At 44.2% G+C, this 23,090-nt stretch overlaps 1 protein-coding gene across 1 annotated transcript in view; it reads left to right on the top strand.

Annotated features, from left to right (window-relative positions):
- Positions 1-23,090, top strand: part of MAD1L1 (mitotic arrest deficient 1 like 1) — a 581,856-nt gene that overhangs the window by 435,964 nt on the left and 122,802 nt on the right. Inside the window, exon 17 of the mRNA XM_032794089.2 lies at positions 20,605-20,795. Within this exon, the coding sequence (XP_032649980.1) occupies positions 20,605-20,795 (191 nt within the window). The remainder of the gene's footprint in view (positions 1-20,604; positions 20,796-23,090) is intronic.

The following is a 23,090-nucleotide window of genomic DNA, read 5'->3' on the forward strand; positions in this document are numbered from 1 at the left end:
CAAGCAATCGATTTTGTGATCGCATTGTGGACGCGCAAAACCGATTTTATAACATCGGTTTCGTAATATCGGTTTAAACTACTTCGAAATAATCGTGCAGTGTAGACATAGCCTTAGTTTAAAGGTCAGAATTGTGTCTGCTTACATAAAGGCAAATATAATCTAGTCTCTTCTCCGAAAATGCTTATACCAGAGATATGAAAATCCATGCGCCTGAGACACCAATGTAAGGCCTGGGAGGCTAAATAGGCTAGTAGAAAAGCACAGCTTCCCAGTTTGGAAGAATGATACCAACAGGGTTGAGTGTGGGGGATGAAAGCTACAGCTGTGTTCTAGGGTAGAGTGGGGGAGGAATGATTTCATGACAGCAAGAGCAGAAGAGGAGAAAAGAGGGGCTGTGACTCCCTTGTTTTGCTGGCCTCCAGGTATAACAGAAATAAGACGCTGTTTGTTCCTTGTTCTGAGAAATACTGCATGTGTCAAGCATCCCAGTGTAATGATTTCCCACTAGCACTTTCCTGATTTTTCACTCATCTTCCATGTTCTCTGTAGCCTTCAGCAGTTTTTGAACTAAGTTTACAATCCTTTGAATTTTTCTCTTCTGCAGTTTGTGATTTAGAAAAGGATTAAAATCTTCATATCTATAGGGAGAGAAGAGCTTTCCCTTCAAGACATGCATTGGCTTTCATAACTATTCTGTGTATTAAGAGATTTGAGATGTATGTTAAATGATTCTGCATCAGCTGTTTGGGATTTCTCCATTGTTACCAAATTCCGTCACTCGTCATTAGCAAAGGGATGTTACATTGATACTGTCCAGTTTTGTAGGCCTCATATTACTCATTTGCATCTGAATTATGCTGAACATAAATTTAATTATAATCAACTGGGTTGCTTGTCCTCCATCAAACTATCTCTATTGTGTTTGCTTATCTCCAAGGTTTTGCTGCTTTAGAATTCTGCTGTAGATGTCGTTTTAAAGTTGTCAAATTCCAGGGTCAAGGTATAAGTTTTACCAGTAAGCAGGGAGAGGTGTTGTCATAGTATGAGCACAGGTCTGTAAGGTCAGGAGTTCCTGAGTTAGCCCAACTTAATTAATGCTGTAGAATTAAGCCACACATTTGATTTTTCTTCTTCAGTTTCCCCATCTGTAAAATGGGGACAGTACTTACCTCAGATTTTTGTATGGTCTAATTGTTTGTCCAGCACTTCAAAGATGAGAAGCTCAACCTAAGTGTTAAGTATTTTTTTTATGTATTTAAATTATTTATGATCTGTGCAAAAATGCTTATTTTTGCCCCTAACACAAGCTCACCTGGGAGGCATTGCAGCTGGAACCAACCAACCAAAGAAAAGAAAGGAGAAAAAAAAATTCCACATGGGACCTTGTGTGTTGTTACATAACAGCAAAACTAGCTGTTTCAGGACATTGGCAAAGGAAACCCTGGGTCAAGAGTTTGGGATACAATGGCATATTTTTATGCATAGAGCTAATTTCCTTTAAGTTATTCATTTCACTTAGGGAATTTCCTAGCCTTATGAGAGAGACTAGGAGCAATGATTCATTTATTCTTTGTCTCATTCAGCCCCAGGCAAGCCTGAAGAGTCCCTGCCACTTATAGTTCTGCTTTTTTAACTGATTCCATCAATGGAGCTTAAGGATTTTCTTCTAGCATTAAAAGAGTTAAGAATTCTCACTCTTTCTCTCCCCCCCCCCCCCCCCATCTTCTTTATATGGAGAATTCTTTCTTTCTCTCTCTTTTTTTTTTTTTTGGCATCTCCAGCTGTTTCTACACTCTTCTCTCCCTAATCTGCCACTATCTGAGGAATTCATTACATTTCAAATCAGAAGACTTGCTGCATATATTAGCAGGTTTTAATAGACTTGCCATGACTCAAAAAGGGGGGAGGGGGAAGAGAGAGAAGATTTAAAACTCTTGTCTTGCCAAAAGCAGACAGATTGACTCAAAAATGACTCAGTCAATAAAAGATGAGTTTTGAAAAGGCTTCCCTCTGCTCAAAGGGAGCTCATATTCCAGGGAATTAGGTTTTTTTAAGCCCACTGTCAGAAATTAATAATACATACAGCATGTAAAATGGATTTAGCCCTGTACAGCCTTATACAAACATATCTTTGACTTGCTAAATGTGGCATGACTACGAGGATTTCCCAGCCTTTATCCCAAGAGTTTGTCATCTCTCCAGAGTGATGACCTCAGTGGAATTTTTAAGCACATCAAAAACCCCTAGAAAATGCGCTTTTCATTTAGAACGTGTTCCTGCTCTTCTCCCTGCACCCAACGCCCCATCTAGGAGCGACTTTTATTTTCAGTGAAAATTAAGCCAAAAGCTCCAGTTAAATTCTCTGGCTGTCGAGACCCCTTTATCTAGTGCCTTTCAGCACCTTTACAACTAAGTCGGAGATATAGAGCTTTCTGTAGTAGAACCCAAACCACCAAGTCTGTACATTTTTTCACTGTGGCTAAAGCACCGTAGGCCATTACAATGTTTCTTTCTTGCAGCAGTTGAAGGAAACTGACCTGTCCTACTAGATCTGCCCATAATACCCTCCTTGGCTGCAAATACATAGGGTCTTCTGTGGCACAGGCTTTTGTCAGAGCTAGTTTGAACACACAACCTCCCTGGCCACACTATAGCAGACCTGCTAGAACAGGGCCTCATCCTCCCTGATTGAGCTAACCTCATTAATCTCTAGCTTGCTTGCATATATATACCTGCCCCTGGAAATTTCCACTACATGCATCTGACGAAGTGGGTATTCACCCACAAAAGCTCATGCTCCAAAACCTCTGTTAGTCTATAAGGTGCCACGGGATTCTTTGCTGCTTTTACAGATCCAGACTAACACGGCTACCTCTCTGATATTTGAACACCCATGGTCTGATATTGTCCTCTTCTCCCTTCCCAGCTTGACCCCAGCTGGAATTAGAACCTATCTTAAAATATTTCATGTTTTGCTGGACACAGGCTAGCTTACTTGAGTTGTCTAAAATCCAACTAGCATGGGTAACTATAGCGGCAAAGATAGTGCAGCATGGGCTTCAGAACAGACTGGCTAGCCTAGTATGTACCAGGGTCCATGTTGGGATTGTACACATACACTGCCATGTACATTGGCCAAACCGGACCATCTCTGTGCAAAAGAATAAATGGACACAGATCTGACATCAGGGATTGTAACATTCAAAAACCAGTAGGAGAACACTTCAGCCTCCCTGGTCACTCAGTAACAGACCTAAACGTGGCAATTCTTTAAATACAGACTCCAACGTGAAACTGCAGAACTGGAATTAATTTGCAAACTGGACACCATCAAATTAGGCCTGAATAAAGACTGGGAGTGGTTGGGTCATTACAAACCTAATTTCCCCATACTAATTTCTCCCTTCTGTTACTCACACCTTCTTGTCAACTGTTTGAAATGGGCCACACTCATTACCACTACAAACGTGATTTTTCCTCCCTTGGTATCCTACTGTTAATTGAATTGTCTCATTAGACTGACCTCCCACTTGATATGGCAACTCTCATCTTTTCACGTGCTGTGTACTTATACCTGCTACTGTATTTTCCACTCCGTGCATCTGATGAAGTGAGTTCTAGCCCACAAAAGCTTATGTGCAAATAAATTTGTTCGTCTCTAAGGTGCCACAAGGACTCCTCGCTGTTTTTGCTGATACAGCCTAGCACGGCTACCACTCTGAAACCTGTTGGGTTTGTATTACTTGTGCTGAAAACCACACTGTGCTGCATTCATTGTTGTGTTACCCATGCCAGCTGGATTCTGGATTCAAACGAGCTCCATAGATTAGTCTGTGTTCAGCTTTTGTTATGTTCACATACCCAAGACCAGTGGTTTTCACCTTTCATTTGTGGACTCCTAAAAAAAATTTCAAATTGAGATGTGGATCTCTTTGGAAATCTTAGACATAGTCTACAGACCCCCAGGCCAAAAAACAACCTTTTGCGGATCCCTTAGACTAGGGGTTCTCAAACTGGGTATCGGGAACCCCTGAGGGGCTCGCAAGGTTATTACATGGGGGGCTGGAAGCTGTCAGCCTCCATCCCAAACCACGCTTTGCCTCCAGCATTTATAATGGTGTTAACAATATAAAAAAGTGTTTTTAATTTATATTTAGGGGTCGCACTCTGAGGCTTGCTATGTGGAATAGGTCACCAGTACAAAAGTTTGAGAACCAGTGCCTTAGACAGAATCCGTGAACCCCCGAGGGTCTGTGGATCACATATTAAAAGCCACTGACCCAAGTGAGCTCTAAGTACCTTCCAGATGTGTTGTCTGTTCTAGTACACCACCTGGTGAGAATGGAGATATGTAGCTACAGAGAGTGGGACTGTAGCAGAAGCTTGCTGTTACTCAGATGTATTTTATTTAGTGCATGTTGGGCACTAGAGGGGGATGTGTTTTTTCTCTCTTCCCTCATTTTTAATTCTTTCCAAATTGCAGAGCCCTCCTTTTCGCCATTCCAGAGCACTCTACCCACTGTTGCACTGTCTTCTGCATCCTGTTTATTAGCACAAATCTTCTCCCTGCCCGTTCTCATATATTCTAAATTTCCCACTGCCTATCTCTGTAAGCTGTTTCCAACATCCTCTCCTCCTGTCATGCCCTTTTTTTCATCTGTCTGTATCCTGCTAAGTATTTACATCATTGTCCTATGCTCACAAAAGGAGCTGTATGAAATGCATTGCAGTGACATGACATCTCTGTAAAAAACGCCACGGTTCCTCAAACACTTGAAATACACCCTCCAGACTGTGTGGAGCAACCTTTTAAAAGAAGAAACAAATATTATGAATGGCTTCATTTTAACTGGTATGGACTGTACAGATATTTCCTTGGTTGGAAGTGTGCAAAACTGGGCATAGATTCACAGGCGCCGACTTTTTCCTCTGCCTGGGGATCCTCAGCCCCAGACCCTTCCCCGCTTCATCCTTTCATCCAAGCCCCCACCCCAACCCTGCCACTTCTTGCCCCTCCTCTGCCCCAGGCCCCGCCCCTGCTCTACCCTTGTCCCCAAGGCCCCGCCCTGCCTCTTCCTGCCCTGTTCCGCCCCCTCCCTGAGCGCTCCCTCTCTTGGCTCCACCCTCCCTCTCCCCCCAAGTGCCTCCTGCACGCCTTGGAACAGCTGATCTGTGGTGAGTGGGAGGTGCTGGGAAGGAGGGGGAGAACGGGGAGCTGGTTGCCAGTGGGTGCTAAGTACCTGCTAATTTTTTTTTCCATGGGTGCTCCAGCCCTGGAGCACCTACAGAGTCAGTGCCTATGCATAGTCTTTGTGTGTTCGCACATTCCGTAGGAGATTAAACTTCTTAGAAGCGCAGAAATGCACCAGAAGATTACAGTGACAGTTCTTTCTCCCACCCACTTTTCCCATCAGCACAAACAGCTGATCGGGATTTCCTTGTGTTACTCTAGGTCCCTCAACAGCGATTTCTGAATATGGGTGTTGGGGTGTTTGCAGAGGTGAAAGTAAGCTGTTACGGTGCAGTATAGCATACCGGCTCTTGCCGGACTGGACCGGCTTCCCCAGGCTGGTGATTTAAAGGGCTTGGTGCTCCCTGCAGCAGCCAGAGCCCCTGGCCCTTTAAAGCACTGCCAGAGCCCCAGGGTAGCGGCAGCAGGGCTCTGGTAGTAATTTAAAGGGACAGGGGCTCAGGCTGCTGCAGGGAGCCCCGAGCCTTTTAAAGCACCGCCTGAGCCCCGCTGCCAGAGCCCCAGGATAGTGGCAGCAGGGCTCCATCAGCAATTTAAAGGACCCAGAGCTCCGCTGCGGTAGCGGTGGCTGGAGCCCCAGGCCCTTTATATTACCCTGAGTCTCAGGGCTCCCAGCCGCTTCTGCAGCTGGTAGCTCTGGGGGTGATTTAAAGACCCTGGGGCTCCCAGCCGCAGCCGGGCCCCTGGGCCTTTAAATCTTGAGTTAAAGGGCCAGGGTATTTAAAGGTCCCGCCTCTTCCAGATGAGGCCATGCCTCTTCCAGTTGAGGCCACGCCCCCTGCTCAGGACTCTGTGTATTCGTAAGTCCTTTAAGTTACTTTCATCCCTGGGTGTTGGTTCATAAGAGGTCTGCATCCAAAACACAGTACCAAAAAGAATTTTTCAAGACTGGTCTCCCTGCAAGCTGGTAGAAAGAACTTGCTGGTTCAGCAACCACAAAACGCTTCAGTCAGCAAAGGCTCCTCCTCAAGTTTTTGTTCTTGAGATTTGGGAGTGCATTGGTTAGAATAAGGAAAAGAAAGAAATGGTTACACTTAACTGGAAAACAAGCCAGTGCTACAGCACAGGATGTAGAACTTTCCTTTCTCTGAGGGCTTCTCTGTAACATTACCAGGTTTCCTTCCAAGAAAAAGCCCCTAAATTCATGTAAGAATTATCATCTCCTCCCCACCATATAGCCTCCCGCAACTCAGGTGCAGTCAGGAGGGTCAGGTTTCCTGCTAAAGACATATTTCTGGTGAAATTACAGAGATGATCTAGGCCAAAAGAACAAGCTTTATTATTTCTTTTGTTTTGCGTTTGTTTGCATTTCAGTTCATTTTCAGTTTGCATTTTCAGTTTAATTTGTTCCATGTTCTCTTGACTTGGGAAGGGAGTTTTCCCAGCGAATATTATGTCACTTTAGCCTCCAGCTGTTGTGCTGGGACACAGTCACCCAATAATCTCGTTGGGGATAATTGCTGGTGTCTTTTCAGATCATTTTTGTGAAAGGTGACAAACTGCTTGTCAGAGTGAGATGTTAATAACACAGAGGTGCCCCTTGTTTGAAAGCCGGTACAAAAATTACCCAATGCGGTTGTTTGAGAGTCAGAATTGTAATCGTAAGATGTGAAGAATGGATCTGTTCATTTGCATATAATTCCAGGGCTTACGTGTCATCTTTGTGTAAACCATACAATTTCCAGCACAGTAGGGATTGTATGCATATAATATAGAGAGACAGGAAGATGGGCTCTCCCTCTGCATGGATTATGGTTAAAGAACTATGTCATCTGTTTAAGGAAAATAGAAGGCAAGAGCTGCTAGCAGGGAAACAGACAGCAGTATGTCCTGCTCTTGTGTCCAGTTTTGTCCCATCTGAACACTATATTAAGAGAAAGGGAAGAATCTGCTTCTTCGTTGTTTCTATTGCAAATCGGGTATAATATTTTCTCTTAATTCTGTCACAGGCCATTGGGATGTTCTTCTTGTTCTTCTGGTGGACAAAGACCTCTCCACTGTCTTTAAACTGAGACTCATCTCTGTATGAGATATCTAGATCAGACACACAGACCCTTTAAACTGAAGGATAGACCTTTCAACCTGTTGCAACTACATATGGTTCTTCCATCATTTTTTAAGGAGAGCGTTTTTGGAAAGTGTGAATGGCCCAATTAAATGGGGTCATTATACTGAATCAGAGTTCTTTGAGTATTTGGTTTTTATTTCTCTCTCTCTCTAATAAACTAGACAGCCACTCTGCCTAGCCAATCAGCTGCCAATGATAAACTTAATAATTAGAGCCTTAGTGCCCAACTTCCAAAATTTCTAATAAAATTATATGAATATTTAATGCCCAATTATTAAATATTTAAAAATTGAAAACTGAAATAGTTTGAAAGTTAGCATGTGATGAATAATTCAAAAGTCTGAAAATGAGACTCCACTTTTGGGCTGATCATGATGCTACCTTATCTCCTAGCCTAGCAATTAGTTAGGGTCCTACTGCTGGTCTTGGGACAGTTGTTGCAGGATCTGTGGAGACTTCAATTCTGCATTACTAAGGGAAGCAGAATTAGTGCAATGTGTAGTTATGGGAATAGCCCTTCACATTAAACATTTACACTTCAGGATCATGTCATGGAAATACAAGATTCAAAGGCACGATAATATGATTGAAAGTCTGGCTATCCAGAAGATGGCTCTTTAACCAAGCATCTTGTCAACCTCTGGGGAAAACATGATTGTTCAACCTTACATTTTTGTCACATTCCTGCAGTTTTGCTGTTTGAAAGGATTTTCCCCTGTTGCTGCTTTGCTGCTCCATGGTGAACCATCATGTTGTTCGCCCTCGGCAATATTATCTTTAAAGAATTGTTTTCATAAAGTGGACTGCAGAAAGTTAAGTAGAATATGAAAAATGGGCCAATAAAATGGGTCAGCACCTGCTTTTCTTTGAGCTTGAGAGAAGAGGGCAAGGGCGTTTTAAAGCATACACAAAGGAAATGTCTAGTGTAGTTAATGAGCAGATGGACCCCTTCAGGCCCAGTTACTAGAGCATGAGGAACGAAGGAGGGTCTGGGGGGAAGTTGAACTGTTTGGTGTAAAGAGGCAGAACTTCTTTGGTGTGAAACGTGTTGGAGGTGGTATCGCTACTTTTAAATAGCATCAAGGAGTTAAATACAAATAGAGGGATCTAATGAAGGTTGCACCTTCTCACTGAAAAGTTCAATATGTGAGAATCTGTGTTTAAAATAAAACGAACAAAAAAGAGTTTGCAGTGGTATTTGCTTCCTGTTGGGAGGGTAAAGTGCTATGCATTTTTTTCCTCTCGATTTTCTAGGAACCACTGGCTTGCTTCCTTGCTGCTCACAGCAGCAGCAGGTCCATTAGTCTGGGGGCATGAATACAAACGAAATACCAGTCTGACCTTTTGGCAAAGCTGGCTTACCTGGGGAGTGGAGGGAGCTGTACTGGCTCTGGGAAATGAGTGCTGGAACTCGTAACGATACATACAGTCCATCAGGGTTCAGAAGGGGGATTAGTCTAATGTCCAGTATAGCACACTTGTGTATGTCTTCAAAATTTTAATTTTACTGAGGAAAATAGAACGGAGCATAAATTCTGGCAAGTCGTGTAAAAGAATAATTAGGCAGGCAAAAAAAAAATTGAAGCGCAATTAGCAAAAGACTAACAACAACAAAAAAGAAGAAACAGGAAGCCTAGCAAACAATCAGTGGGGCCACTGGACAATCGAGGTGCTAAAGGAGCACACAAGGAAGACAAAGTCATTGTGGAGAAGCTAAATGAATTCTTTGCATCAGTCTTCACTGTAGAGGATGCGAGGGAGATTTCCACAACTGAGCCATGCTTTTGAGGTGACAAATCTGAGAGGTGTCCCAGACTGAGGTGTTAATAGAGAGGAGTTTTTGAACAGATTGTTAAATTAAACTGTAATAAGTAACCAGGACCATATGGTATTCACCCAAGAGTTCTGAAGGAACTCAAACGTGGAATTGCAGAACTAGTAACTGTGGTATGTAACCTATCCCTTAAGTCAGCTTCAATACCAGATGACTGGAGGATAGCTAATGTGACAGCAGTTTTTAAAAAAAGACTCCAGAGATGATCCTGGGAATTACAGGCCAGTAAGTCTAACTTCAGTACCAGGTAAATTGGTTGAAACTGTAGGAAAGAACAGAATGATCAAACACATAGATGAACAGAATTTGTGGGGAAAAGTTGGGGGAAGTCTAGGTTGGATATTAGGAAAAACTATTTCACTAGGAGGGTGGTGAAGCACTGGAATATGGGTTACTTAGGTAGGTGGTGGAATCTCCATCCATAGAGGTTTTTAAGGCCTGGCTTTACAAAACCCTGATTGGGATTATTTAGTTGAGGTTGGTCCTGTTTTGAGCAGGGGGTTTGGACTAAATGACCTCCTGAGGTCTCTTCCAACCCTAACCTTCTATAATTCTAAGAACATGGCTTTTGTAAAGAGAAATCATGCCTCTCCAATCTATTAGAATTCTTTGAGCTGGTCAGCAAACACGTGGACATGGGCAACACAGTGGATATAGTGTACTTGGGCTTTCAGAAAGCCTTTGACAAGGCCCCTCACTGAAGGCTCTTAAGCAAAATAGGCAGCCATGGGATAAGAGGGAAGATCCTCTCAAGAATTAGTAACTGGTTAAAAGACAGGAAACAAAGGATAGGAATAAATGATCAGTTTTCAGACTGTGGGGTAGTAATAGCGGGGTCCTCCAGGGATTTGTACTATGACCAGTTCTGTTCAATATATTCATAATGATCTGGAAAAATGGGTTAACAGTGAGGTGGCAAAATTTACAGATGATATAAAATTACTTGAGACAGTTAAATCCAGAGTAGTCTGTGAAGAGTTACAAAGGGATATCACAGATCTGTGTGACTGGGCAACAAAATGGCAGGTGAAATTCAGTGTTGATAAATGCAAAGTAATATATATTAGAGATCATAATCCCAGGTATACATACAAAATGATGGGGTCTAAATTAATTGTTACCACTCAAGAAAGGTCTTGGAGTCATCTTGGATAGTTCTCTGAAAACATCTGCTTAGTGTGCAGCAGCTGTCAAAAAAGATACCAGGATATTAGGAACCATAAGGAAAGGGATAAATAATAAGACAGTAAATATCATGATGCCACTGTCGTCATGATGCCATAAATCCATGGTACCTTGAATACTGCGTGGAGTTCTGGTCGCCCCATCTCAAAAATATATATTAAAATAGAAAAGGTGCAGAGAAGGACAACAAAAATGATGAAAGGTACGGAACAGCTTCCACATGAGGAGAGATTAAAAAGACTGGGACTGTTCAGCTTGGAAAAGAGACAACTAAGGGAGGGTATGAACAACATCTATACAATCATGAATGGTGTGAAGAAAGTGACTAGGGAACTGTTATTTACCTCTTCACGTAACACAAGAACCAGGCTTAAAACCCAATTAAATTAATAGGCAACAGATTTAAAACAAATGTAAGAAAGTACTTCTTCACACAACGCACAGTCAACCTGTGGAACTTGTTGTCAGGGATGTTGTGAAAGCCAAAGATATAATGGGGGGTCAAAGAAGAATTAGATCTGTTCATGGAGGAGAAGTCCAAAATGGCTATTACCCAAGATGGTCAGGGATGCAACCCCATGGTCTTTTGGTATAACGACGTTGTTTAGAGTTATGGAAAATCCACACTCTGTAGCAATATGCTTATGTCAACCTAACCCTCAGTGTAGACAGTGCTATGTTGGCGGGAACTGGAGTACTCACGCCAACAGGAGAAGCTCTCTCATCAGCAAAAATAGCGTCTTCACTAAGCACTACAGCAGTGCAGCTGTGTCACTGCAGTGCTGTAAGCATAGAGAACCCCTAAGCCTCTGGCTGCTGGATGCTGGTTCTGGATGATGGGATGGCTCACTTGATAATTGCTCGGTTCTGTTCATTTCCTTAGAAGAACTTGGCATTGCCTGCTGTCAGAAGACAGGATACTGGGCTAAATGGACCATTGGTCTAACCCAGTATAGCTTTTCTTATGTTCTAAAATAACATATATACCAGGTCAAGGTGAGGTTAAAAGTTTTTATCAAGCTGAGTTTTTGCTAGCTGCATCCCAGGTGAAAGACTAACACCTTTATTCCACCCATCTCCAACGTGTGTTCTGTGTATGCCACATATTTTCCAGAAAAGCTGTTTTAGATTTCTGGGCTTAGAGAGTTGTAAATGTCTGGGTTTGGTACTATTTTTATATCCCTCTGCATATACAGATGGGCTATCTTAGTATCATAGAGTCCAACCATAAAGACCAGGGAGAAGGAGGGGTTATTGAGAGAAAGGGAAAGATTGTAACTTACACAATTTAGAAACCTATTAAAATGATCTAAATAACCTATCCATAAATAGCAATGTCAGAACTTTAACGTCCAGTATCTGGGAAACTTTCTGGAGTAAAAGTAAAAGTTCTTTGTCCCTATGGGAAGCTAGAAATTGCTCCTTTTCAATGGCATCAAGCTCCCGTCTCTAACCCTGATAAGCGATGAAGCCATGAACTTTAAACATGCTTCTGGTGCAGGATTGGCTATTGTTCACCCTGCAGCTTGGATGAGTGTGTAATCCCTGGGGGCAATTCCTCGTCTTGGAGGAGAGAAGAAACAAATATTTCAGGTCCAGTTTATCTTTTGAAATAGCCACTGTTCGATGCGCATCAGAGGCTTTAAGTGTTGGTGGCAGTAGTAATAACAGTAGCGTCCCAATGGAAATGAGTTAGTGGGTAGAGAGAGTGCAGGGGAGGAGATCAAAGGACTCTAACGTGGTTCTGCAATGTAACACATGTATTGCTGTGGGGCGGGGGGTCCCCACAATCTCAGAACCACTGTCTTTTTCTGTAAAATAGCCAACTGAAGACATGATTTCCCCTTCTCTGCCCAAATGTAGAATTCACACCTGTGTGCTCTCAATTCATATCATCTGGTACTGTAGCCCAAGAACTAGTCTCAATCATTTTGTTTTTAAAAAATCTCTGTATTACTTTCTGACGTAGATGGTCTGTAATGTATCTGGTACATGCTCGATATTTGTTGCCTGGGATGGCTAAAAAGGTTGCATTGTGATTTGCTTAGGGTGACCTGCATTACTCATTCCCTGATTCACACTTCTGACTAGTGGGATAACTGTAACCTCTTGCTTATAAAACACTTCTACCAATTCATGCCCTCCTGTGTCTAGAGTGTGCGTGTGCATGTGCACACAATTTTAATGTATTAATTACTGTAGAGGTGAGGTTTGTGTTTAGGAAACTGCTGCCTGGTGGGTTGGGAAAGAGGTAGGTGCTGTTTTTTTTCTGTCTCCTGTGCATGAAATGCCCCCTCTATCCATGCTGGAAAATCAGAAGAGAAGCAAAGGGAGCAGCAAGGCAAGAAGATGGAAGGAGAATGAAGGGTGCGTGTGAGGGAGCCGAAGAAAAAGGGAATAGAGATGTCGAGCGCAGCAAGGTTCTGTAGGGCCTTGAAGAGCAAGATGGGATGAAAGTGATTCTAGAGTATTGTGCAACATGCAGCAGCTGACCAGGGGAAGCAGAGACTTCATATATTAGACTTTGCAGGGACAATGTCTACTCTGCACAGTCCAGGAGCTTGTAGGGACTCTCCCCCGGCAACTGGAAGGGGGAGAGAAGGGCTGCCTAGCCCCCACTATTGCTTAACTCCTCTGCAGAGCGCAGTAGGCTGATGACTCCTCCATACCTGCCATATGGAGCCATGTCAGTGTGGTATTAATTTGGGAGAGGAGGTTTGGTCTGAATCTGCTCCCAGACCTTTATGAATTGGCTGAAAAACTGAGCAGCCTCCCTTCTCTGCACTGACCACGGTAGCCTGCTGGTCGTCAGCTTTTTCCCTACTATGACACGCTCTGTCCCTTCCCAGATAATCATATGGGAAGGGCAAGGTGACCACGATCCTCAGAACCCTTGCAGTAGCCGTTCGATCAGATGTAATTCTTCTGCATAGGTAGAACTCCATTTGCAAAGAGTCTTTAAACCTCTCTGATCTCTGCAACTGAAAATAGAGTTTGAAGTCCTCATGTATATTGGTAGGGAACACACACAAAAAAACACTGAACACCTTAGAGTCAGTATTCAGGCAACCCATGGGAGTAGAGATACTTAGTTAATAAATGCTATCTTTGAAAATTCTTCCCGGAGTTATGTGAAGGGCTCGGTTGTGGCTGGAGATTGTGGGGGCAGTACACAAAGGAAGGTGGAGGATGAGCCATAGAGTATATGCTGTTTAAAAATAAGCTAACGTTGACGGATAAAATAAATACCATTTAGGACTCGATAGCTGCTCTGGTGGAAGTGAGCAGCCAGTGCCGCCTGTTTAGTTTAAAACTTTCTTTTACTTCTAAGAAAAGTTATAATTCATGGTTGTAATGTTACAAATTGCAAGTTTCCAAAGCCTAAATCAAATCCACTAGACCATGTAGTTGTAGAGAGATATAAGCATGGTCTGGAACTGCTATGCCATTCAGATTGCATGTTCTTCCCCTCCCATTTCACCCTACCCCTGTGTGCAAACAGTCCCATAAAATCTAGCAAATTTTATTTCTAGAGAGCTATGATCATAAACTTGCCTGGATCAGAAAATACTCTGCTCCTCTCCTATTAGCCTTTATTTAATGCAGTGCAATTTAGTTTTTATATGGTGTCCTTCACACAGTATCACAAACTTTTTACAGAGCATGTCCATCATAAACTACAGCTGACAAAGGTTTCAGCCCAAAGTTTAAACAAAGGAAATGACTCTGAGGGATCCAGGTACATGGGGCAGCACAAGAGGGTGACAGAGCATTAAAAGTAGGAGCAGAGTCTAGGTAGATAAGAGTTAGAGAGGAATATTGGGGTAACTCAGTAGCAGCTTTGCAAACTCAGTATGGAAATACATAGAGGCAGTCTGGGTAAGTGATAGAGGAAAAGGCTGGTGCAGTCTTGCTTCTTGGAGCCAAGAGAATAGTGCCTCCGCATCTGATCCCAGACCCTGTGAAACCGAGATGGTGCTGACATCCACTTCTCTATTTCTAGAAATATGAAACTAACTAGTCCGTGTTTAACATAGGATAGGATTGGTAAGAACTAAGCATCACTCATAGTGATGCTAGCAACCCATTCTTAATGCAGTCTTGCAAATGGAGTGGCTTAATGGCCTACAGCAGAAGTGGGCAAGCTTTTTGGCCTGAGGGCCATGTCTGGGTATGGAAATTGTATGGCAGGCCATGAATGCTCATGAAATTGGGGGATGGGATGCAGGAAGCAGTGAGAGCTCTCGCTGGGGGTGTGGGCTCTGGGGTAGGGTTTGGGGTGCAGGAAGGGGCTGTGAGCTGGGGACGGAGCAGAGGGGTTCGGAGTATGGGAGGGAGCCCTGGGCTGAGGAACAGGGTTGGGGGGTGGGAGAGGGTACAAGCTCTGGAAAGGGGGTGTGTGGTTTCCAGGGTGGGGCCAGAAATGAGGGGTTCAGGGTGCAGGAGGGGGCTCTGGGCTGAGGCAGCGGATTGGGGTGTGGGGGGTGTTGAGGGCTCCAACTGGGGATGAGGGTTGCAGGAGGGTGCTCCGGGCTGGGACTGAGGGGTTCAGAGGGTGGGCGGGGGATCAGGGCTGGGGCAGGGGCTTGGGGTGCGGGAGGAGGGCAAGTGTGCAGGCTCTGGATGGCGCATACCTCAAGCAGCTCCCGTAAGCAGCGGCATGTCCCCTCCTCCGGCTGCTACACGGAGGCACAACGACTCTGCCCACCACCCCATCCGCAGGTGCCACCCCTGCAGGTCCCATTCACCACAGTTCCTAACCAATGAGAGCTGTAGAGCCGGCGCTTGGGATAGGGGCAGCATGTGGAGCCCTGTGGCTGCCTCTATGTGTAGGAGCAGGAGGGGGAACGTGCCGCTGCTTCTGGGAGCTGCAGCAGGCACAGAGTGGAGTGAGCTCCTAACCCCACTGCCCCGCAGGAGCTCAAGGGCTGGATTAAAAGGTCTGATGGACCAGTCATGGCCCCCGGGCTGTAGTTTGCCCATCCCTGCCCCTAGAAGGAGGGAAGGGTATGGTGTTGAGTGAGATGCATTTTGCAGTTACCCTGTTAGAATGAGTGACCCCATACACTCAGAAACAGAGCAGTGTGACCTTAACCAGAGTTAGTGTGTGGAGTTCAGGCATTTCAAAGCAGCTGTTTAGATCCACCCTGGTGCCTTTCTTGCTGTTCTCCAGTTTCCAGGATATCTGTATGCTCTTTAGGGTGGGGTCTATAGGCAGCTCCACAGCAGAGCCTGAGGCCATGTCTATCGTAGAGAGCTGACAGTGACGCAGCTGCGCCCTGCAAAATCTCCAGTGTAGCCACTCCATGACAACAGGAGAGTGCTCGTCCGTCGATGACAACCACCTCCAACAATTGGAGACTGACCTAGCTGAACTCCTGTAATCTGGGTCTGAAGTCAGAGCCTAAGTATTTCCATGGTGAATCTGTGGCTCATTTTCAAACTTTGTGAGCATTAAAAGCAATGGAATAAAAAGCAGTGACATTTTCAATGTGAAAGACAAAAAATACTCACTCCATAATTTATTTATTTACCCAAAATAGTATGAATTATTCATTAAAGTTGATGTGAGTGTTTGAAAATACAAGAAGTTTGAAGAGGAAGTATTATTAAGAGGAAGTTAATAATTCGGAGCTATTGATTTCTTAACAAATGAATGTGATTTTTCATAGAGGGTTTTTTTTCATTGCCCTCTTCAATATAGGCTGGATTTTGTCCCGGAGTTTGCCCTGAATGCCAAGCACTCCCAGCAATATAATTTTAGAACTTGTTCCCACGCTCTTTACTCTTCCTCCCTTCTCTTAGTCTTCTCCAACCAAAATAAATGGTGTTTGCAGTGCCTGAATGAAGAAAGAAGCAAGGCTTAGTCCTATCAAATATCCTTCCATATGTTTTTGCTATCTTGTTGTCTCAGAGCACTTCCGCACAGGATGGCCTGTTGTCCCTGCTCTGGGACATGAAGTGCATCTACCCAATGTGCCATATCCATTCAAGAGCTCTGCAGAGCACATCTGCAGCTCCTCCTTGCCACTTCGTTAAAAAATACAGCACTCAAACACGGTGACTGTAACGAGTGCTCCAAATATAGGGGTTTGAGTTTTCAAACGCTGTCTTGTAAAGATATAATTAAGTGTAGTTCTCCAGAAGTTGTGAAGGAACACAAGAGAATCAAGCCATTCACTGTTCTTGTCGGTGGTGGATAGTGTGGGTGGCAGTGGTAATGCTGTCATCTGAACCTGTTCTACTAATACAACTTCACCCTGCCCTGAATGCAGCCTCCTCTCTTGAACTGTGTCTTGAACCTTGTGCAAATTGTGGCTTAAAGCAATTTTGCCTGCCTATGATAGGGATTTGGCGGGACATCAGTGGCTAAAATCCCCAGTAGCGGCAAGGCCTGAGAATTATATGTGCACCATTGGCTTAAACTCAGGAGCAAAGCATACAGTGAACTGTAAACATCTTAACTTGGGGCAGAAAACATTAGAAAAGAGGTTAATTAACCTCCTAAAATCTGTTATTTATTAAGCTCCTAGCAGCCTTAGTCATGGACCAGGACCCCATTTTGCTAGGTGCTGTGCAAACACAGAACAAAATGCCAGGCCTTGCCCCAAAGAGCTTAGTCTCAAGTATCTGTTCTTGGTGCTTATATGGCTCCCGTTACTTGGAGCACCTCAGAATGGTTAATGAATGTAATGTGTTTCCCTTCACAGCACCCTGGTGAGGAGGGGAGGTGCTGTTATCCCTGTTTTAGTGATGGGGAACTGAGGCCTAGAGATGCTAAGTGACTTGCCCAGGGTCACACACGAAGTTTGTGGCAGAGCAGAAGATTGAACCTGGGTCTCCCAAGTCCCAGGCTAACACCCTAACCACTGTATCGTCGTCCCAAAAAGAAGGCTTTTGCCAACCGAGAATCACCTGGAGGGTGGAGCTATTGCAAATGTGGGTTGGGAGCCCCGTGGAACAACCCTTCAAACAAATATTTTTATTACTATAAAATGCAAAAGTGGAAGAGGAAAACCAGAACTGAAAATGTTTAGAGACTGCACTGAACACAATCCTGAATGAATTTGGGAATCACCCAAGCAAGAGGCACCACTTTGGAAAGCAAGTCATGGCTGACATTAGTTAGCAGCAGTGAACTCAGCTGAACTGATGCTGAATGTGATTTAGCTGCAAGTGTAGAAAAAGGCAAACAGGTTTTAACCCCCATTTCTGAAACAGCGCTGAACACATTTTGTCTGTGTCTGCACTTGCAGCTAAACCACATTCAGCTGCTGTATCAGTTGCTGACACATTATCAGCAATGTGTCATTTTCCCTTTGTAGACAAAACCCTTTGGCAGGGGCCTTAAACGTGATAATAAGCCAAACCTAATGAAGAAGTCTGAAAGCACAACAAGGCTGTGAAGAGTACAGCAGCAGGGAGGGGTCTGACAGGCAGGGTTAGAGGGGGGAGAAAAGGAGACTGCTCTCTAGAAATGTAAGTCTGTTACTATATTGCGGTTAGACCTGAGATGTACCTACCTAGCTGAAATCATGCTGTATATGAGACTGGACACATTATGTAAATGAGGTAGCAGAGAAATAGTGTCTGAAGACTACCCCACTAAAGACTCCTGGTCACAAGTTCTGCACTAAGGAATCTTCTTCCATAAGATGCCCTGCTTGCAGGGTTGCAGTCCAGTGGGCACACGGCACATGCATAATGATCATGATGAGAAATTATTTTAAAGGACAAAAAGGGACCAAGATCCTAACTGTTCATTATATCAGTGAGTAGCAAGAGACCTCAGTTGTATACAGAGCCATTTATCTAGTTCATGAATTAGAGCCCTCTCCGTCCCCTGACTTTATAAAATTCAGCCGAGACATGCTTTAAGATCTGCAGGAAAGAGGCATATTTACTTCTCCAAGGCTGTCCTGTGTGTGTTAGAAATTTTTAATTTTATCCACGTCAGCTATCTGAGATGTATTAAAGCCAATGCCGTCTCTGACAGTGGTGAAATATGACCACTGAAATGTGGTCAGGGAATTTTTACTTTCATATGTAGGATTTTATCCTTAACAATTCTGTTGTAGGAATGCAAAGCTGAATGAAGACTGGGAGAGGTCAGAGCTGCCAATTAACCTCTTGATTTCAGAGGCTGATTACTCCATTAATCAAGGGGCCAGAAGCAACAAAGATGACGGGAAGGGTTGTAGCTGCAGAATAACAATCCCATGAAGGTCTGATTTATGTCGTCCAGTGATGAATGTGGAAGAAAGGGAAGAGCGGGTGGTCAGGGATACACCGACTTCTCAAGTTCACGAGCAGGTGCAGTGTATCAGCAAGAGGGCCTCTTGTGCTTGTGAACAGGGTTTTGTAGTACTTCCCTTGCTTTATCTCCCTTCTGTGATCAGTAGTTTCCTTTCATAGCCGTGCCTCAGTGAATAAGTTTTCACAATAAATGTCCCTCCTGGGCAGTTAGATTTGAAGTACAGTTGGGGCATGGGATGGTGGATTAAATAACGTGGAGTCTGAGGGCTCCTCTACATGGGGACATGCAGAAAAGTTAAGACAAAGTAACAAAAAGTGTGACATTAAAGTGCATTAGTGTAAGCACATTATACCCTGTGTGGATGCCCTCAGAAGTAAAGTGGACGTAGGCTATATCTGCACATGAAATGCTACAGTGACGCTCACGACAGCAACAGCAGGGGTTTTCCCATTGCTATAGTTAATCCACCTCCCTGAGAGGCAGTAGTTAGGTTGACAGAAGAATTTTTCCATCTGCCTAGCACTGTTTACACTGGGGGCTAGGTCGGCATAGCTACGTCTCTCAGGGATTTGAAAAATCCACACCCCTGAGAGATGAAGCTATGCTGATGTAAGTTTTTGGTGTAGATCAGCCCTTCCTTTGCTTTAGTTTAATTCACTTCTAAATTAAGCTGGATGAAGCTAGACTGAATTAAGGCCATTTTAATTCAGAATAAGTGTGTCCACACAGGGATTTAATGCAGTTTAACTTAGGCTCTGGAGCTGTGCTCCAGCTCCGCTTCAGCTCCAGGCAAAAACCTGCAGCTCCACTGCTCTGGATCTGCTTCACGCTCCAGCTTTGGGCTCTGCTCCAAAGCCCTGGTTTAACTAATCAACTTTAAATGTTAGTTTGTTTTAACTTTCCTGAGTTGTCCTAATGTAGACCCTTTTGGCCCACCTGAGATGCTTTAATGAAACACTGTAGAAAATAAGGGGACACTGAAGCCCGACGAGGTGTCTGCAGATGATCTGAGGTTCAGGTGAACCTTGGGTACACCTTGGTCCTTCCTAACCTGTGATTTGTGAACATCAGTGTCAAAGAGAAGGCAGGAGATTTTTGAATGAGTCTATTGGTTTATTGTTAAAAAGCACGAGCCTTTTCTTAACCCTGGACTGCAGTGTTGATTCAACAGGCTGACTTGGGAAGCGTCTCCAGTGTATATTTAACTAAAGCCAATCTCTGCAATTAATGGGCAATAAATTGAGGTTTAGTTACTCAGAAGGCACCTTTGGTGAAAGATTCTTGGTAATTGTTATGTATGCTCTTGAAGGATTCACAGCACTAGGAGCTCTCTTTGGAGTATTAAAATACATGGGTGAGTGGCAGACAGCCCCTATGGGCCTCTTTTCCAGAGACTAGTCCAGTTAAGGCAGCAAACTGGAAGAGACAATGGTGTTCTTCAGGCATTTTGTAACAATAAAACCCCCTTCCACAAATCTTAAGAGATTGCTAGACAGTTTGACAATTTGAGGTCAAAGCACTTACAGTCAAGTCAGGTGTGCACTGGAGAAGATTTCCCCTTTTGCTGGCTTCCTCCAGACACATTTCTGTACAGTTGTGTCTGTAGCTGACTAAAGAATAACAGCTTTTCTACTGTCCTGCCTCTCCGAAACTTAAAGGAAATAAGAACAGAGGAGGGGAGAGTCCGGGATATCTTTGAACTTTTGTAGATCATAGCTAAAAGGTAAATCCAGTAAAGAACTCCCCCCCACAAAAATGGGCTGTCTCTCAGATCCCATGTTAACTTTTTCAAATGACCCTAAAGCTCAGCCCCATATCATCCTTCCTGAGCTGGGAGAAGGCCTCTCAGCTCCTGACTTCTTATACCTTGTTTGCTTGTTCCTTGAGTAATTAACCCTTTCATCTCAGTTGCCTTGGCCAGCACCCTAATTACAATGCAAGATCCATTTTGTACTAATGTAAATTATACCAAGATACCCTTTTCCCGCCTCTCCTCCCTTTCCTAGAGCTGAAGAAGCAAGTGGAGAGTGCAGAACTGAAAAACCAACGGCTGAAAGAGGTTTTCCAGACCAAGATCCAGGAGTTTCGCAAAGTGTGCTACACGCTGACAGGATACCAGATTGACATTACTACTGAGAACCAGTACCGGCTCACCTCCATTTATGCTGAGCACCAAGGGGACTGCTTGCTCTTTAAGGTAGGCCTGTATTCCCCTACCCCACCTGACTCTTTGGGATAATCGTGATCAGTATGCCAGAATGCTCTCTCCATTCTAATTGCTAAGAAATGTCAAGTTAGTAGTTCCTCTTTGACTGTTCCTCTTCCTTCTGTATTTGAATACAATAAGAGTGGAGATGCTTCCTCCTCTTAAAGAATTCTGTGAGAAGACTTTGGGTCCAATTCTTCCTCTCACTTACACCAGAGTAAATTGGGAGTAATTTAGGCTATGTCTGCACTTAAAATGCTATAGCAGTGCAGTTGCAGTACTGTTCATTACAGTGACAGAAGAATTCGCCCCTTCTCTGTGGTTAATCTACCTCACCTGGAGGTGACAGCTAGATGGATGGAAAAATTCTTCCGTCGGCTTAGCACTGTCTACGCCAGGGGTTAGGTCAGCAAAGCTAGGTCTCTCGGTGAGGGGGATGGGTTTGAGAGATGAAGCTATGCCAGTATATGTTTTCAATGTAGACCAGCGCTCAATCAAAGTCAGTAGAGTTACATTGGTTTAAAGGGAAGGAGAATAGATGCTCCAGGAACCTAGCCTCAGAACTCACCATGTTCTGCCATCGGAAAGATGTGCCACATCTTCATATCCTCTAACTTGGCCAGAAGGATGTGTGTTCAGCAGGTTACTCTTTATGCTTGATCCTGCCTCAGTGTGGAGAGAGAACTAAATTACCTCTGAACATCTCTTCCAGCTCTACAATTCTATGATTCTGTTACCCAGGACAGGGCCTCATCAATTCATCTGCTCCAACATTTCAGGCTATTGTTTCAAGTGGAGCTTTCTCCTGGCTTTAGTTGCAATATCCAGTGCTCGAGGGACATTCTGACAATGGGGAATTACTAAAGCATTGAATGCATCAGAGCTCAACGAAAGAAAATCTTAGTTACAGAAGATGAGCAAGAGGGTTGTTAGTTCAGAAATCAACAAGCCATTTACGTGCCATTTATTTACCCAAGATTAGTTGGAATGTAAAACCATCTGCCAAAGCCAGCTACAGAAGTAAGTTTCTGTATACATTGTTCCCCTTTTACAAATCTTTATGAACTGCTGGAGTACTGAGGATTTTTTAATTAGCTGGTTTGAACTGGCTGAGCAGTTTTCTGGCAAGAAGGGAGTGGTGAGGAATAGACATAGGCACTGAGGGCTGTTTATACATTCTAGGTTAGTAGAAGGTTATTTTGTAGTGCTTTCCAATGGAAATTGTTTATGATGTGGTCTTCCACCACACCACACTCTTCATCGCATCCTTTCCTCCTTACAGGCCTAAAAGTCACTTCTTTAAGGAGTCTTATAAACTGTAGCCTTGTAACAGGGTAGCTGGCTCGTTAAATGAAACTAGGCTCAGTTCTCCTGTTCCAGTCCAAGTGCTCCCAGTTGTGCCAGGTAAGAGGGTGGGACAACACCTGGGGGCTGTAAAAGATCAGTCAGAAGTCAAACAGGAGCGAGGCAGGAGATGAGAGCTGCCAGAGACGGAATGTGGTTCCTGGAAGAAGGCTGAAGGCAGGAGAGCAGCAAGAGAGGTCTGCTAGCTACTGTCTCCAAGCCACAGAGCTGGGGCAGATGGCTGGAGAAGGCTGAAGGCAGGAGGATCAGCAGAGGAAGATGCCTGCTGGTTCCAAGCTGGCGAGCTGGAACCAAGCAACACAGAGGACTGAAGGAAGGGAGAGCAGAAGAGGGGCTCACCCATAGCCACCTTCTTGCTGAAACACTGCACCCAAGGACCAGTAAAAGGACTGGGGAGAGAGTGATCCTCCCCAGCAAGGATTCTCCTAGCACAGAAACTGGGGGCATTCCTATTGGGAAGAGTGGGATTGCACCCCAGAAAGGTGGTCTGAGGTGATTGCCGCCCTGGCAGAGTGAGGGAAGAGGACGTATAAGGAGACTAACCATGACAGAAGACACTAGGCCATGGTGAGAACAAGGACTATATGCACGTGGGTGGAAGGGACTATGGTTTAAGACTTTAATTGTAGATTCTTTGTACAAGATTGTTGTAATAAACTGTAAGCGCCTGAAGTGGAGTCTATTGGGTTACCCAAGAGGAAAACTGAGTAAAGGGTCCACTTGCGGAGCTGCCCTGAGGCCCCGAGAGGGCACCTGGAAGGAGGCCACTCATTTGCAAGCCTAGATAAATGTATTTTAAGAAAACTCAAAGTGATATAGCACACGAGGTGCATGCAGGACTCCATCATGCAAAGGCATAGCTGCCTTATGCTTTTCATCCTCCTGCCTGCCCCTGTGTCGTCATCTCCTCTTCTGGTCTTG

This window comes from Chelonoidis abingdonii, chromosome 9, assembly GCF_003597395.2.
Source record: "Chelonoidis abingdonii isolate Lonesome George chromosome 9, CheloAbing_2.0, whole genome shotgun sequence".
Taxonomy (NCBI): Eukaryota; Metazoa; Chordata; order Testudines; family Testudinidae; genus Chelonoidis; species Chelonoidis abingdonii.